The 18,605-nt window shown below is 40.0% G+C and overlaps 1 protein-coding gene across 2 annotated transcripts in view; it reads left to right on the forward strand.

Annotated features, from left to right (window-relative positions):
- LOC138503497 (astacin-like metalloendopeptidase) overlaps positions 1-18,605 on the forward strand; it is a 194,988-nt gene that overhangs the window by 79,606 nt on the left and 96,777 nt on the right. For both annotated transcript variants that reach the window (XM_069623277.1, XM_069623278.1), the window contains exons 3-4: positions 14,400-14,430; positions 14,527-14,592. In XM_069623277.1, the coding sequence (XP_069479378.1) occupies positions 14,400-14,430; positions 14,527-14,592 (97 nt within the window). The remainder of the gene's footprint in view (positions 1-14,399; positions 14,431-14,526; positions 14,593-18,605) is intronic.

Genomic DNA, 18,605 nt, shown 5'->3' on the forward strand with positions numbered 1-18,605 from the left:
GATTTTCCACATGATTTTACCGCATTTGGGAATTCATTCATTCCCAAAATGGCTAGGCAACACAATCACACCATCCATACTCGGAAAAGCAGCACAGCAGGTAAAATGTCTGGGGCTCTATCTAGTTTTTGTTTTTGCAACTGCAAGTGCTAATCTGGACGAGGCAAAACAGCCCTTGGGATGTGTCCATGCCCCTGATGGAGGAAGTACAGCTTGGGAGTGAATTTTCAGAGCGCATAACACCGTAGCCCACCAGATCCAAGACACTGTGGGCTTTACAACAGACACCATGAGGTCAATTCCGTCCCCGGTTCCTACAAACTGTCTCTCAGCTCGGCTTGAGTGAGCCGAGTACCAGCGCACTGGCCGCCCCTGGGCGCTGGGAGACGAGGGCACCCGGCCATGTCTAGTTCTTCATACTTTAAGATTGTGCTCACATTGCGTTTCTTCAATTAGGTTCACCTTTGGGTGATCGCTTTTCCACATTTTATCTGTTGAATTGAATTATGCTTCTTTCATTAACACAGATGTAATTAATGTGTATTACAGAGATAAGCTGCCATGCGTATTGGGCACACTGCACAGGCAGTATCACTCGTTAACACCGAATTAATGAATGTATATTAGAGAGATAATCTGCCATATGTATTAAGCACACTGCACAGACAGCATCAATCATTACCACAGAAGTGCATTACGGAGATAAGCTGGCATATGTATTGGGCGCACTGCACAGGCAGCATCAATCATTAACACAGAAGTAATTAATGTGTATTATAAAGATAAGATGGCATATGTATTGGCACAACACTGCACAGGCTTCAATCATTAACCCAGAAGTAATGAATGTGTATTACTGAGATAAGCTGGCATGTGTATTGGGCACACTGCACAGGCAGCATCAATCATTAACACAGAAGTAATGAATGTGCATTACAGAGATAAGCTGCCATATGGATTGGGCACACTGCACGTGCCCAGGCAGCATCAATCATGCTTTGTGCAGGACAATGCTGGCCTAAATTGGGAACAGCCAGGATAGACATGTTGCTACAGAGGCATATTTTGAGCACAACCAGCATGACAATGTGTTACATCAGTGACAGTGCTGTTTTACACTGTGGACACATAGATCATTAAAATGTGTTGTGTTGTAAAATGTTCTTGTCTGCTGGTGACATGGAATGTTCATGTTCCCCTTTAGAACTGACTGAAAACCTATGGCTTTTTGGTCACCCTTTCTGCTGTAAAATGCACCATTTCGACCCCATATTTGAAAAAATATTCTTGGAGGGGGAACCCCCCCCCCAAACCCTCCCTAGATCCTTATATCTCCCTCGCTACACTCGGTCGCCCCCACTATTTCAGGAAAATATTAACATATATACATTGAAAGTAATCACAAACAACTGACCACGGATCATTTGATGGAGGGGCTCCCTTAGATACTCACTGCCCCTGACACCAAAAGCTATCTTTAGGACTGCATGGCGCATCATTGCCTGTGATGCTATTGTGTCAACGGTCACACAATATCGCTTTTTAATATACTGCTTTGGGTGAGGTTGTTGACTTTTGGCTCGCCGGCCCACTGGGTGACAAATAGCTAATGCTTCAGCCCCACATTCAAAAAGGTTCGACAAGCGTGACCTAGACGGTTCGGGTGTCACCTACACTAATTATGCAGATGACACCCAAATACTCATTCCCCTTTCAGGCTCTTATAACACTTACTCCAAACTCCTAAATGATATTTACCAAGTCATTCAGGCATGGATGGTCATTCATGACCTCTGTCTGAATGACGACAAAACAGAGTTACTATTGATTGGCTCACAAAACCACCTAAATAAACTGCCCAATCAATTCAAATCCTTCATCATTGCGAACAATACCATTTAAGTGGCAAAAGAAGTCAAAATGCTAGGGATATACCTTGACTCAACTCTCGCCCTTACTAAACAAATCAATGTTACAGCATCATCAGTGGCTTATTTAGTTAAACTTATTACTGCTTGTAGGCCGTTCCTGTCCCCTGACAGTTGTATCATACTAGCTAGAGCACTTATATTATCAAAACTGGACTACTGGAACACATTATACATTGGCACTAGTCTCTGTAAGCAAAATAAACTACAAGTATTACAAAATAATGCATTAAGGGCGGCTCTTAACATACCTAGAGCCAACCACATCCTGGCCACCAGACAAAAGGTCCAGTGGCTGCCAGTGAAGAACAGAATCGCTTAATAAAATGCTATCACTTACACATAAGTGCCTAGCAAAAAAATCCCCTAAATACTCAAACTGTAAATTCACCAAAAACCTATCTGACAGACCTACCAGATCCGCCCAGATCAAGCAACTAATGATACCCAGATATAAGCTTGAAAAAAACGGGGGTAAGAGTTTCCCAGTCCTAGCCTCCAGACTGTGTAATGCACTGCCATTCAACCTCAGAACTGAGCCAGCCTATTGGACTTTTCCCAAAAAAAAAACTAAATACCTGGCTAGTCGCACAAGAGTATGTGAGGGCCTCACGAGACAGTTTTTATTGTCTTTGGAGGGAAACTAATGTACTTTTACACTGATACTACTCTATGGGCCTCATTCCGAGATTGGAGGTAGTCATGGCACTGTTTGCGCCATGACTGCCTCCAATAACGGTACCGGCACCGGTCTCGTTCAATGGGGACTTACCGGTGTAGTCCGACCTTTGCGGGACCGGTAAGTCCCCATTGAAAAAAAACATTCCCCATTCCCATTTGAGCCCCCATAGGGCTCAATGGGAAGGGGGAAGTAGCTAATAACAGTACCGCAATATGTTTTACCGTTATTGGCTCTGATTTCCCTTAACGGGCCCGTCCATAACGCCTGGTCAGACCAGGCGTTAAAGGAGGGACCTGCTAAGGGAACTCGTAGTAGGGCGGTAAGGGATTACCGGCACAGGTCTCCTTACCTGTGCCGGTATCCCTTACCGCCCCACTCGGAATGAGGCCTAATGTCTATTCACCATTCACTGTATCTTCTGTCATTTTAATTTGGACTACTGTATTTTTGGTCCTATCAATGCTAATTCATACTACTATGGTATGTTGCCTGGCAAATAAATGCACTACCGTAGCCTACCACCTCTTTCTGTATGCACTTGATAAATCGTAAAGATAACTATGTACTATGCCACGTCACTCTGCATGTACTTGTTAACTGTAATGGAAACTATATACCTGTCAATTGTAATGTAAACTTCCTTGCGTCTAGATACCCCTGGGTGAGGAGTGCTATATAAATAAAACAAATAAACAAACTAACAACCCCAACAACAGAGTTGGCCTGCCCATCTATATTAGACGCTATTGCACAAGGAAATAATGTGTCTTCCATTTTCACATCATTGTATTGGGAAAAAGCGAAATCCAAAAGGATACAAATCCTGGGCCTAGCCCCTATTTAAATTGTGCTAATGTGGTTGAATTGTTGCATCAAGTCAATGCCTTAGCCTTTATCTCCTCACAGGACTTGGCTTTGGTTGAATTATTTAGCTACCCTTTGGTGCAAACCAGGCAATGATTCATCTTGTTTCTCCAATTCTAACTGAGCTAATTATGTCCCAAGCTTATAAATTTCAGCAGATGGGTTATGAGTTCATTAAATGTAAAGAACACGTTGACAAACCAAAAATGCAAAAGCTCACATCGAGAAACATTCAGAGCAATTCTACTGGGACATATTTAACTGAAGAAACAGTTATATCTATTTTCTCCAAGGTATGTGTATCACTCTGATTAAAATGCACTATTCAGATATGCCACATGCCCATCCTCAAACTCATTCTGCTATGGACGAGGTCGAGTGACTGGAGGATACATATCCTCAATTAACATTTTGTTCATGAGACGCACAGGAAACCTGGATGACAAATGTCTTTTATATTGATGGCTTCTCTTACTTTCATGTTTTGGCTGAAAAAACATCAATCTGGACACCCATGTAGGGGTCTTTTAGTGGGTGTCTTATGCCACCTTAGGGCCACTGAGTTTTAAAGGTATGTTACATGTAAATATGTCTTAGCGGTTTGTGTGCAATCAGCTTTAAATGAGAAATCTGATGTTTTCTTAGTTATCAATATATATAACCCTCGTGATAACATCCATTGTGATGCTATCATCGAGCATCACATTGACCGCCTAATTGAAAGTTGGGTATTGGAGCATGTCAACTGCCCCTTCTATGTTATAGGTGACCTGAATTATCAGTGATTTAAACACGAGGTGTCCCACAGCGAAATGTTGAAGGACCATTTCCTGGTCAAAAATGAACACAAAATATGGTTCATACTTTGTGATGAGGGGGAACTTAAAAGGAACTGTGGGGGCTGCCTAATATTCATCCACCTCCACCAGTTATTACAATTGAAGGTGACTGACGAGTATGTCTGTAACTGTACTTGGAATAATGGGAACTTGTACTCCTGGTTCGATTTTGTGCTAACTAACATAGTGGGTTTTCCCATGTTAAAGCCTTTAACCTGTTCCCAAACACTGACCATGTAATAGTAGAACTTCGTCTACACAGTGAACCTTCTCCCTTGCCTACCCCTCTAAATGGACTACACATAATAAATAAAGCAGGTAATAGTCTAAAGTGGTCAGAAGTAAACATTGCTAAAAATGTATAATTCCATTTTGAGATTACTGGGTGACAATGATCTCCCAAATTTCGAGGAATTAAACCAATTCAATGTGATTGTAAAAACTCAAGTTGTCCATCTTCTAATGCTGCAAAACAAACGTGGATACAGAAGAATATATCTCCCTTAGAATAAATTATATGATCAAACTTTTGTCCTGAAAAGGAGGGAATTACGCCAAAATATTCAACAAATAAAAAGCGATACCTCCAATTGCTTGGAGAAGCAAACATTAATTAAGAAAATAAACATGAAATATAAAAGCTGGGTTAGGCAATACAGAAGCTCTATAGCTGCTGCTCATTGGCACACTATGTATAATGCGTTGAGGGGAAATGACTGGAGGAAGTTCTGGAATTTCTTTTACAAACATAATAATACCCATCTGATGAAACGTGAAATAAATCCCATCCCACATGACTAATGGGAAGAATATATCTTATATCTATATTATCAAGCAGAGATCAGAGCTCCCAGTAGCGACTATTTGGATTTTCCATATAGATCATTTTTTACATTTACAGAGCTGGACATCAAACTTATTATGAATACATTAAAACCATCCAGAGCGCCAGACCTGGATAGATTGCCTAATGTCATCTTCAAGAAAGACCCAAAAAATGTTTGGGTAGTGGTACTCATGGTTATTCTTACTGAAATAGTTAAAATTGGTATACTGCCCGCAAGCTGGAATCACTCAATACTGATACATGTCTATAAAAAGGGCTCACACAAGGAACCTGCAAATTACTAACTGCTTGCCATGATTGATGCTAGTGCAAAGATTTATTTCCCAATTACTCATGTACTACAGCAATCAATGGATTAGTGAGAAAAAACATCTTTAAGAACCAAAAGTTAGGTTTCAGAAAGGGCTGCGGTACAGTTACTAGCTTGTGGTCATTAACATACCTGATTCAGAAAATCTTAATTGATCGTTCAAATACCATATTGATATGTTTCATCGATTATATTAAGGCCTTCAACACTGTGATCCAACCTATTTTGTGGGGAAAAATTTCAAAATGGGCCCTCATCCCCAAATCCTATATTTTATAAAAGCACTATATAGCAACAGAACCAACCAGTAGGGAAGATCGAATGAATTGATTATAGTAAATCATGGCCTTAAACAAGGCTGCACGCTGGCGCCTGTACTATATAATTTATATATGGCTGACCTGTCCCCTTTTATGGAAAATTGGGGGAATAGTTCACCCTGAATTGTCCTGCACTGTATTTCCTGGCTTTCCTACGCAGATGATGTTGTGATATTGGACCAGATGCCTATTGGACTGCGGCATAGCCTTGAAGCATTGAATCAGTTCTCAATTCGTAATGGTCTAATCATCAATTTAGATAAGATCAAGATTATGACCTTCAAGAAATCCAGGAAACACATAAAAAGATATAATTGGACCATCCAAAATATCCCCATTGAGGAGATCACCAGTTATTGATATCTTGGCATGTTGATCAACAATACTTGAAACCCTAATTCAATTATTGAATCAATTGTTACCAGGACTATGTCAAAATTCAAGGCAGCCCAGTCATTTATCTATACAAGTGGAGGTATGTCCATTGAGGACTCAATGTGCATCTATCTGTATTGTTCCTTGCATTTTATATGGCTTAGAGATTGTTTCTGCAGCAGAGACCAAGTGCTTTAAAAGCCTGGAAGGAAAACTATGGAGAAGTGTGCTTGGTCTCCCTAATGGGGTGTCAGTGGTGGCGATTTCCTGTGAACTAGGTTTACTATCCTTACAAACTCATAAAATGATCTCAAATTGCTTACTCTTTTTTAAAATGTGTGGAGACTGTGACAACCATTACTCTATCTACTCTTATTTTAATAACCAACTGGACGTAAAGACACCTCCCTGAGCATTGAGACAATGGGTGGTGGAGATTCTAGATTTTTTAACTAAAATTGGTTGTGACACTACAGAATTTGAAAATTCAACTCTAATGGAAAGGCTCTCTCTGCCCTTACATCAAAAATACTTCAAACCCAAAAGTCTGATGATTTATCATGCAGCTCAGACTTGGTCTATTATCAACACTAGCTAGCAGAGGTCCTTGGTTTGACATACCAGTGGAGGAAAGATTATGCATATGGTGTGGTCTAACAATCGAGACATCAAGACATTTATTGACTAACTGTAAAATGCTAAAAGACCTATATTTGATGAGATGCGACAGATTGGATTATGATTCGTATTTTATTCATTCTGATATATTATGGAGCAACATCTATGCTGGCACCAATATTGTAATGAATTTTACAATTTATTATATTTGGCAAGACATTTTTAAAAATTGTATTAACTCATTCTTCTTATATTGATGATATTGAAAAAAATGTTTTTATATGTGATTAAAACTGGTTTTTAATGATGTCTATATTTTGTGTTAAAGTTTTTAACTAACCAATAACACTAATAAGTACAATAAAAAATAGTACCTTAACATCTGGATCCCCGCCAGGAGACCACAGTCTCATTGGCCTCGGCAGCCGTACTTTCAAACTGCGACTTCCCTCGAGGCTTGCTCCTTGTGTGCGCACAGAGCGCAGCATGCTCATTTTATAGCACACAGCTGGGTAAAGTGATGCCAAATACTGTCAGCAACAAATCCCAATGAAATGAGGCAAAGCAAAGAGAAAGGCTGCTCCAAACTGTGACTTCCTTCAAGGCTTACTCCTTGCATGTGCACCGAGCACGCACCCTAATGATTTTATAGCACACAGCTGGGTGAAGTGTTGTCAAACGCTGGTAGCAACAAATTCCAAGAAACAAGGCAAAGCAAAGGGAACGGCTGCTCCAAACTGTGACTTCTCTCGCGGCTTACTCCTAATGCGCGCCAAGCGCACACCCTGCTTATTCTATAGCACACAGTTGGGTAAAGTGATGTCCAACGCCGGCAGCAACAAATTCCAATGAAATGAGGAAAAGGGAAAGGCAGCTCCAAACTGCCATTTGCCTCGCCAAACAACAAAAATTGTCTACCATGTAACAATGCGTTAACTTTTATGCAGGTACACTCTTCACTTTTACATTTCACCAAATTCATTCTCACAGTGAAATTTTCCCAGTTCACCCCGGTTAAAAATTAAAATGCTTACCAATAAGAGAACCATATTTATATAAAACTCTTTTAATGAAGTCACTGGCATGATAATGGTTTTTATTTTACCACTACAGCGCCAAACCTCTACTGCTATTACCATTGTGTGTTTATTGCTTTACAGAGTGGGAGAGGGGGGTCATTAAAATGTACCACAACCTATGGCCCTCAGTTTTGCCTTGGGCCATGACTTGCGGGTGGGTCATTATCCCACGACAATGACCCCTCTATCTAAAGCTTTATTATTGAATCACTTACAAGCAAGCAGAATGAAGCTCTTTGTAAGACTTACCAGATATTACCTTCCAGAATCCAAGTGCAGAGAGTCAGGAACACTATGTCAGATTCTCTAGTCTGAAGCTTGTTTTGCAAATTAACTGCCTTTCCTTGTGATGCGTGTGTATTTTCCTGTGAGCTTAAATAAGCATGTACAATGGCAATAGTTTTGGGTTGTCATATGGTAAGTGCAGTTTAAACTTCCCCAGTAATGCATAATATGCTAGAGTCACCAAATGCTATGTATAATGCTGTATAAGCAGGTGCTGCCATCAAATGATAAATGCAACCTGGAAAGGCCCAAAAAGGCATGATAAGCCACCATATGCAGGCTTTGGCTCCATTGGCGCTGCATTCATATGCCATATACACCCGCAAACGCAAATGAATTCTATTAAAAGCCTGTTACCATCACCATTGGTAAAATGAACTTTATAACTAAGCTTTTTTATTTATTGGGTGCATTATATATATATATATATATATATATATATATATATATATATATATATATATATATATATATATATATATATATATATATATGTATGTATATGGCTTACTAACAACATCCTCCAAAACAATAACACGCATCACACTTTCTGCCATGCTAACTAATAACATTTGAAGATCCTGTCCCATGCACATTTAAATGCTGCCTCTGGGGGGTCTTCTCATATTAAATTGAGTTGAACAAAAATAAACATCATCCCATGACTAAATATGAGCAATCTAGTTCACAACAGTACTTGTTTTAGGACCCGATAAAGTACTGTGAGAAACCTGAGGGCGGCCTCACATATACTCCCCTTGGGTCCGCCTTTGAGATGGCCAGGGAAAGGCCATTGTACTTGGATCCCGACCCTCGGGCTGGGAAAGTGAGGGAGGGTCACCTGGAAGGAGTGTCCCTGGGGATTGGAAGTGAAATGTCCTAAGGCGAGATGCGGTATTAGGCACTTCCCTTTCAGGGAGAACCCTATATCCCAGAGACAGTCATGGGGTACTTGGATACCTATCCTGCTGACCAGGTAAATGTCCAAGGTGGTCACCAATCTGGAGACACCAGAAAGAAGGCAAAAAAGAGTGGGGTGGCCTTAAGTGAGACATGGTATACCTTTTCCCTAATAGTGATCAACCTAGACCTTCCCCAAACTTGATGAGGTATTGCAAAACCTCTCCCCTCATTTTCCCACATTTAACATCTGAAAGTACTGTGACAAGGAAGAAGAGACTAAGAGTAATGAACACTAGACCTTTTCACCACTTAGGTACTGAGACGAGGACGATGCCTGTAAAGTATGGTGAGGGTCAGGCTCCCTCTTAAACAGGGTCATGCAAGTCTAATTAGACGTCCTCGCCTACAACCTATCAAGTGGCTGCAGGTGTATAAAGGGACACCAGTGAGGAGACAACATGAGCAGCAGCAGGTAGGCCTGGGGAGCAGAAACCAGGGGACCCTTTTCATGTGGAGGCAGCCGTGCCGGGTCCTGAAGTGAGACCAGGATGCTGGCAGATATTCCCGAGGTGTGGGATTCTCTGTGGCAGAGTCGAAGCAGCTGGGAGCTGCTAACGAGCATCAGAGAACGAGGGGACGTTGTCTGCGTCAATCACAAAGCAACAGAGTTACGGCACCCACAAGAGTGAAAGCGAATTGCAAGCGGGGCACACTGAGATCGAGGTGCCAACCTGGGAAATCGAGAGGAGCAGCAAGAGCCGGTGGAGAAAAACGCTGGGTTAAAGACATTTGAAAACCGAGGCCCTCAGGGCGGGCTGCTTGCTTTGAATGCATATGAATGAAAGCCTCATGGTGAAACAAGATACTTGTTTTATACCGAACTGAATGGAATTTTGCCAAATAGCGCTAACCTAAATATATTTAATACCAAACTGAATTGAAATTTACAAATAGCACTAAACTGCACATTTCAAATATCTAGCTGAATGAAAGTTAAAAACAGCATTAAAACAATAAATATATTGAATATTGAATTAAATGGATGCTTTAAACAGTGTTACACCACGCATTTTGCATGCTGAGCTGAATGAAAACTTACAACACTGATGAATTAAACAGATTGAATACCAAAATGGCTGAAAATACAATATTAATGAACTTTATAAGCAAAACCAAGAATCAATACAGATTAAAAGGACAATACCCATTTGAGAGCAACCTATGGGAAATGCAGTATATATGTGAAGGAGTGCAACCAAAAGTGGGCATGAACCGAATCACCATCAAATAAACTTTGTGAATAAATGCAGTGTGTCAAGGCCAACGATGGGCAAAAAGAGTGTGACAAAGCCAAAAGGCCAACAAGGAGAATCCAAGGGAACGTGCCTTTTCACACAGGGGCAAGTGCAGAGAACCTGTGTGGGCTGAAGAGGCAGGGGGCTCTGGTTGGGCGACCTGTGATGGGTGTACCGTGTGGTCTGACAACTGCGCCTTGACCAGCGAGCCCTACATTGTGACAGATAAAGACACTGCAAAATTTACAAAGAAGGAACATTACAAGTGAGCCGTTGATGCAAACCAGAAGGAGGGTCAGGGCCACCCAGATTTAAATTGAACTTTTAAAGAGTTAATCATCCCTTGGTTGCAAAATTGAAGTCTTGGGGAAGGGAACCCTGAGGCTTGATGTACTACAGCCACTGTCCTAATGATAGGGCCTCAAGACCACTTTTTGTTTGAACTATGTTAAGGTGAAGTCTTGGGGAAGGGAACCCTGAGGCTTGATGAACTGTAACTATCATCTTGAGGACAGGGCCTCAAGACCCGTTTTGTTTGAACTGTATTATTTGAACTTGGAAAAGGGAGCCCTAAGAAGTTTGTAGAACTATTTGAAGTTGATCAAGGTAAATCTCAAAGACTTTTCTGTGGAACTTCCTGGAACTTGGGGAAGGGAAGCTGAAGAAATGCTGGGATCTGGAAGAAGCTCAGAACTTTGTGTTGATCACCATTTCTTTGATCATTGACAGCCCTACATACTGTTTAGTTTTAGTTGTGAGAGCAAGCACATGTTTTGGACAGAGACAGGCTTTTAAATTGGACTTGTTGACTCAGACTTTCCTTAGTTTTATTCAGGTAGAAACATCCCACCTTAATATAGGGCAACTTAGGCCTTCTACCATCCTGGCATTTAAGTTAATAAATATTGTCTGTTTGAACTAAGTCTGTTGTCTATGTCTTACTTCATGATGTCTTCACATTACCTAACAAAAAACACACACTCCACACAAGACAAGCAGTACAAAACAAACACTGTTCTATGGGTTCCACATCTTTATAACAAATCAATAAATAACAAAACCTTTTTCAGTGAAAGTAAAATAGCGAAACCATTTTGAATTTTGTCTCTTTTTTAACTTGGGCTCCCCAAGCCCCCGGTTTCCCCAGCTTAATTATCCCCCAACCCACCCACCCTTTTTAATCCCTTACCCCACCCCCCATTTATACCTTTAATCAAATATGTGTCCTTTTTTCCGTTATATATTTTTCACTGGAAAAGATATTCGTTATTTCTTTTTCGTTATAATCACTGTATACCTGCTCTATCAAGACTCTGACATATGGCTCTCTTCCTATTAGATTTCAAGTAGAGCCACACATTTACAGATAAGGCAAACACAAACTAATAACCTTTTAGCAAATCAAAATCCCAGAAACAAGCAAAAGGTGTAAACGTCCACAAATCACAAATGGCAATATGTATTAATATATATGTTCCAACTATCCACTATTCTTACCAATAGTTATTGCTGCACTAGGTGTTGGTAAATCAACACCTCAGAGCCAAAACCTAAAGTTATCTCAGAGGACCTCTTATTATATCTAGAGTTCACCTCTTGTCATGGGCACTGTACAGCTCTTGCTATAGGTAATGAGCTGCTGCTTGTGGGATAGGGAAGGTGCAGATGTGTAGTAGACATTGAGCAGCTTATGTAAAAAAAACACTGCATCCCTTGTGATAGACACTGCACATTTCATGTAATACACACTTGGTAGCTTTTGTGTTTGGCGCTGGACATCGATTATAATATGCAGAGTGTATCTCTTGTTTGGGCTCTCTTCCTCACTTGATATAGGTTATAAAAACAAAGCGATTCTCAAAGAAAATGATTTTTTACAAAAATCCATAATTAAGTTTAATTTAAAAAATAAGATTTTCTAAAAAGCAATCATTTTGTTAAAATCATTTTTGAAAAATGCTGTTTTCGAATATCAATCCATTGGACTATAGTCGCCACTTCCTTTTGTGTCGAAAAAGCAATTTCTTTAGATTGTCAATCCGATTCCCTATTGGTAATTCACGGGATGAAATAGCAGTTAGCACATTTTTAATCAGTGCTGTATTAACCTCCACTGCATTGCAAAGATTGTCCACAATGAGTTGCGGGAAAAATAGCAACAGCCCTTACTTAGACTGTGGGTGTCACTCACAGAAGAGCTAAGTGGTAGAATTCTGGGCCAAAGTCCTGAAGAGGACACGCATGCCCCTCCCATTGTATGCATCAGTAGGTTGTTTTGGTTTTGTTGTGTATGCAAATATGCACATGTATTTTTACATTTGGACTGTTAAGCATGTCGGGCAACTCCACGCAAGGCAATTACAAAAGGTTTGAAGTCATGTGTACCATTCATCTGTGTGTTTAACCTTGAAACTCTACTGCGGTCAATGAATTGCCTGTGCAAGATTGTTAAAGCATTTCTGTATGTTTCAATGTAATGCAACATGCAAGTGGCTTCACATCTAAACTGCTTTAGACAGTGGCACTACAAATGATCCGCAATATTGGGATATTCGTGTGTGGAATAATCAGATGATAACATATGTTCTGTTCACAATGCACAGATAGTACCGATGCCTCTTCCGTGCATGGAGCACAGTTAGCTTAGATAGTGTTACCTGTTCTCTATGCACTATACACAGAGCACAGTATGTGATACCTGTTAAATACACCAGACAAATAGCACTGATGCTGATACATATACTGTATACGGTACTCAGTAATGTTATTAACGGTTCTGTACAGTAGAGAGTACATATACAAAGCGCTTATGAAGTAACAAGATCTTTGTGTAACAAGATCTTTGTGCATAGGAGAACCCATATACCGATCCATATTCGGTATTCACTTCTCATATTTGACAATTGCTTTTAATTACCGGCTCTGTACATATATAACACAGATGCAGTAACATATGTATTATGCCATACACAGAGACCAGATATGATGTTACATGTTCTGTGTCCAGACGCACACAGCAATGCATTCACCTGTTTTGTGTGCAATGCACAGATAGAACAGATTTCATATACACTTATTTACTCTGTTAAACAACTTCCAAATATTACAATTTGTGTTACCACGTGTATACTCTATAAAGTACACATGTACGACAAATGCATTGGCCTATTCTCTTTGCAGTGCACACATAGTACAGGTGCTAATTATTATTCCATACCATACACAGATAACGATACACATATATGCTCAGAAGCTAATGATTGTTATGTAAGCAGTCCAGTGATTACACAGATGTGACTATCTGGTTAGTGTAGTAATCACAAATGCACAGATAATGATACCAGCAGAGTATGCAACACACAGATATGTACAGATGTTGGTACCTGATCTGTATGCAGTTCACAGATAGCAAATTTATATCTGCCCTGTATGCAATGGAAAAATAGCACAGAAAGTAATTGTTGTGTAGGCAATAGTCAGAGATCACCTATGCTAACACATGTTCTGTATACAGTACTGATAAAGTGTGGTTATGTTACGAGATCCGTACAGTATATAGTATACATAATAGGCAGGTGTTGTTACATGCTCTTTATGCCTAACAGAGAACATAGTCTAATGATTGTTCCATGGAGTACAAATACACCTGACCTACAGGCAGTCCACAGATATCACATATGATGATTCCAGTTTACAGCAGTAATCATATGCAAAACATGTATATTAATTGTGCAGTGCAAAGATAGCATAGATGTCGTTATCTGTTCTGTATGCAGTACACAGATATCATGAGTGTTAATACATGTTCTGCATGCAGTGCACAGATTGAATGGATGTGGATACCTGTTTTGTATGCAGTACTCAGATAGCACAGATGCTGATACCTGTACAGTGCTTAGTATTCGGACATGCTGAGACTATGATACCAGTTTTATATGGAGTAAATAGGTACTATATGAGTATCCTTAATGAACTTTAACACACTTCAGTACTTTTCAGAACTCAACGCAATGCATGAGCTTAATTTAACATTGATATCCCATTTCTTCTGCAGGTATTCATTCAGAAACCCGAGTCCCAACGTGGTAAGTTATTGGGGTTCTGTGATCACTTTGCAAACCTCATATTTGAATAACGACATATGGACAGACCTTAGACTGGAACTTTACATGTTCTTTCAGATGCTGCAAATTACCCCGAACACAAGAACTTAGATATCTTCGAAATCATCACAAAAGAAAATGAAGGTAATATCCAAACACAGCGAATAAAGGTGCACACAATCAAGATAGAGTAAAAGACCATACAATAGAGGTGTCAACAGAGCACAAACATTACATGCAAGGGCAAAACATGGACAACAAGGTAAGAGCAAACATTGTAAAGAAAAAAGGTAAGCGCCAATAGCAATGAATGAAGGCAAGTGCACGTATATGAGAACATTATTTTATTTTTTTATTTATTTAATGTTATATGCCTACACATAACCTTTAACATTTCACACTTTATAAATTACAAAGAAATAGTACATTATATAATACTAAGTACACAATTCAACAATCATAAAAAGAATATGAATCATGAATTTAGAAAATTCATCTAATTCAACAGGTCCAGCTGCAAATTATTCAAAAAGCCAACTAACGCTAAAAGGGAGTTTGCCAAAGGATCTCAAATCTTAATATAAAATTATAAAAACTTCCAGTAAGCACTATGAGTATGGGAAGAGGAGCCCAGTGCATACCTAATAGCCACCAGGGAAGTGAAATTGTGAAGCTTCAAAACTCTTCACCAAATTAGGCCTTCCAAGTAAGGCAACAATTCTAAAATCCATGTTCCCAGACCTTCAGTACCATGTAAAATCTTTGGCACAATCTTCCCCTTATGACATTTTAAGACTGGAATTAAAGAGAATTTTACATATTTAGCATCCTCTCTGCTGAGCGGAATCGACAGGGCAATTACCCGACATTTTTCTTCATTTGTACCTTATGTTGTTTTGATGTGATCAGGAAATCAAGCTATGTTAAACTATCTACCTTTTCCAGCACATCCAAATTTAATCGCCACTGAAAGAAGGGTACTTGCCTCTTTTTAGAGTAAGGAATTATTTTGGTTTTCAAAGGATTTACTTAAAAAAATGTTCTGAGGCAACGCTAGAAAAGGCTTTTTTCAGATGCTGTCGACCTATTTGTGTGCAACCGAATATTAAAAAATCATCTGCATAGGCTATCCATGCTGGTCTTAAATGAGAGTTTTTTGGAGTAGCAAATGCAGCTAGTTCCAGAAAGTCACCAACACCTGACACGTAAAGGTGAAAAAGACAAAGTGCTAGTACGCAGCCCTCTCTGACACCTCTAGAAGTGGACATTTTATGAGATAATGTACAGCTATAGTTTAACCTGACCTGCACATTAGTATGTTCATGTAAAACGATTAGATGCCAGGCTATTATGCAAGTCTATGCAAAAAGGACGAGCATACTGGTCCTTGGCACTTAAGGAGCCAACACGAGACACCCCAGTTTGCAACGTAGTCCATAAAAGACCTCTATCGACTGCATCAAAAGCAGCCGAGAGGTCAATTGTTGCTGTAAAAATGGAATCACACTTTTTGTTCCAGGCTAAATTTTGAACACATTTTAATATGAATCTGTTCAAGGAAATTCCTGAATCGCGTCTGAATAGCGTCTGCCATTTGTTAATCCTTTCAGCTTGTCTTTCCATTTTTTAAGATGATCTAACAGCAAGGCTGCTAAAACCTTGCTGTCTGCATCAAGGATAGCAATAGGCCTATAATTAGTAGGATCAGAACAGAATCCTTTATTATAGATAGGTACTATATAAGCGAATCAGAAAGAGTATTAGAATCAGCTACATGCTTAAATAAAACAGTCAACATGGAGGCCCAAACATCTGCAGTGTCTTTAAATAAGACACTCGAAAACTTTTTGGGCCAGATGCTTGCGAGATACTAATGGTCTTCCAAATGTTTAGGATTGCATCACGATCAACATCTAATGTGCCCTCACTCTACACTCGATATGATACTAATATAAGAGGAGATCACTTAGAATAAAATGGAGGTAAGAGCAAACCATAGAGAATAAGCATAAGTGAAAACCAGCAAACCATGGACAGTGGAGAGTATGAAATTGAGATAAAATCACAGTGAGTAAGGATACAGGAATACCAAAAAGAATATCTATAAGTGGAAATAAAAATAAACAAAGATAAGAACAAAACAAAGAGAACAAAAGAAAAGAGTCAATCAAAGGCAGCATAACATAACAGATGCATTTGTAGAGCGCACATTCACCACCAGAGGGGAATCTTGGCGCTATTGACATAAAACAGATATTTATTGTTGCACAATGGTACTCACTTTATCGACCTCAGAAGGATGAAGGGCTGACAGAACCTGCTGGGCTTCTAACCTGTGAACATGAATTCAATCTCAGGTCCCTGTAGTGGATGCATTAGTCCACTGAGCATCAGACACAGCTAATAGAAAAACCTAACTGAGTATACTATAAAGAGGCAACTAAAAACAAGTCACATAAGGACAACCCCTAGGGAATGTCTGTAAGAGCATATCCAAGAGAATAAAGGAGAGAGTTGTTGTGGAATGCCATCTTCAATGAATAAATATCCCAAGCTTTTTAGAATTTTAATTATACATTTCTGAGGGTAATTATGTTTCTGAAACTGAGATCTGCTAAACAGATCCCACTATCATAATGATCTATGCCAAAAAGCATAATGCAAACATTTGCCTTGACTGACATATCCAGCAGCAGCCCTGCAGTAGAAAAAGGCTAGGTTTAAAAGTCACATGTGCATTCCTGAACATATGCTGGTTCACAAAATTCCAAATGACAGAGATTGCTTTTTTAATCATCTGCAACTCTGTTTCAAAATGTAATAATTGTGTGCCATAGTAAGCCTTGTGGTATGTGTGAGAAACCTGAGGATATCCTCACACCTTCTGCCCTTGGATCCTCTGCTCAGGTAGCCAGGGAAAGGCCATCAATGTTGGATCCTAACTCTGGGGATGGACATGTGAGGGAGGATCACCTGGGTGCAGGGTCCTTGGGAATTGAGGAGAGGATATTCACAGGCGAGACATAGTAACCCCCCTTTTCTGATGAGACCCAAGTTCATCCTCCACTTGTCCTTATGGGATGTTGTAGATCATCTCCCCTAATTTTTCCATATTCATACCATCAGAGAACTGGGACGAGGAGGAGGCGACTAAGAGTAGTGAACACTAACAGCTAATTTCACACATCTAGTACTGACATGAAGAAGAGACCTAATAAGGACTGTGAGGGTCAGGCATGTCTCAATAACTATGGTTATGCAAGTAAAATTGAACATTCACACCTACAACCTGTTGAGTTGTTGCAGGTGTATAAAGGGAGGCAAAGACCACAGAAGAAGATGGCAGCCGGGCTAGAGGATGCGGCCATCCAAGGCAGAGCAGGCAACACGTGGTCCAGTAAGAAGGATGCTGAGAAAAGGAGAGCCAGGAAGATGTCGAGGTCACTGTGGGCCGTGATAGAGTCAGAAACTGGATGAAGCCCATTGACTTGTGTTCCCTGTAGGGAGTGGGAAGATGAAGAAGCCACCAACCGCTGCACAAGAAAACTGGAGAGAGCGAGCGCTGCTTGCCAGAGCCCCTCAGAGTGGAAGAGGAGTGAGCGAGAACCTGCAGATGAGACCAGTGCACCCAGAGGAGCTGCCTGACATCGGTGAGGGACGGGGAAGGTTCACTGAAGCGGGGGCGCTCCAGGGGCATGGTGTGGGTGACGAGGAAAACTGACCAAGCAGGAAATTAGCCAAATGGGTCTGGAGACCAGAAAAGTAGATTATTGAATACTGAACAATTTGACAAGCAAGAAATAAGTTGTGAATAATAATGAATGGGTCGGACGCCCAGAGATTAACTTTTTGAATATCGAGCAAGATGACAAGCCTGAATAAGTTGAATGCTGAATAATAGAAAAGAGATGAAAATATTGTGTGAATGAAACAGAACATGAACAGCTTTTGTAAACAAAATGAAGTTAAAGAAAAAGCCTTTTCAAACAAAGCAAAAAGTGGGCAAAGCAAACCACTATTGGCTATAAGCAAGGTGGTAACCAGAAGAAATACCATGAAGCCAAATGTGTGAGTCACATGTCGATAAAGGCAAGACACCATTAAAGTGCATCAGAAGAATATGTGGACTTATAACACAGATGCAGAAAGGAAACCTG

This window comes from Ambystoma mexicanum, chromosome 11 (assembly GCF_040938575.1).
Source record: "Ambystoma mexicanum isolate Mex_15411 chromosome 11, UKY_AmexF1_1, whole genome shotgun sequence".
In the NCBI taxonomy this organism is placed as follows: Eukaryota; Metazoa; Chordata; class Amphibia; order Caudata; family Ambystomatidae; genus Ambystoma; species Ambystoma mexicanum.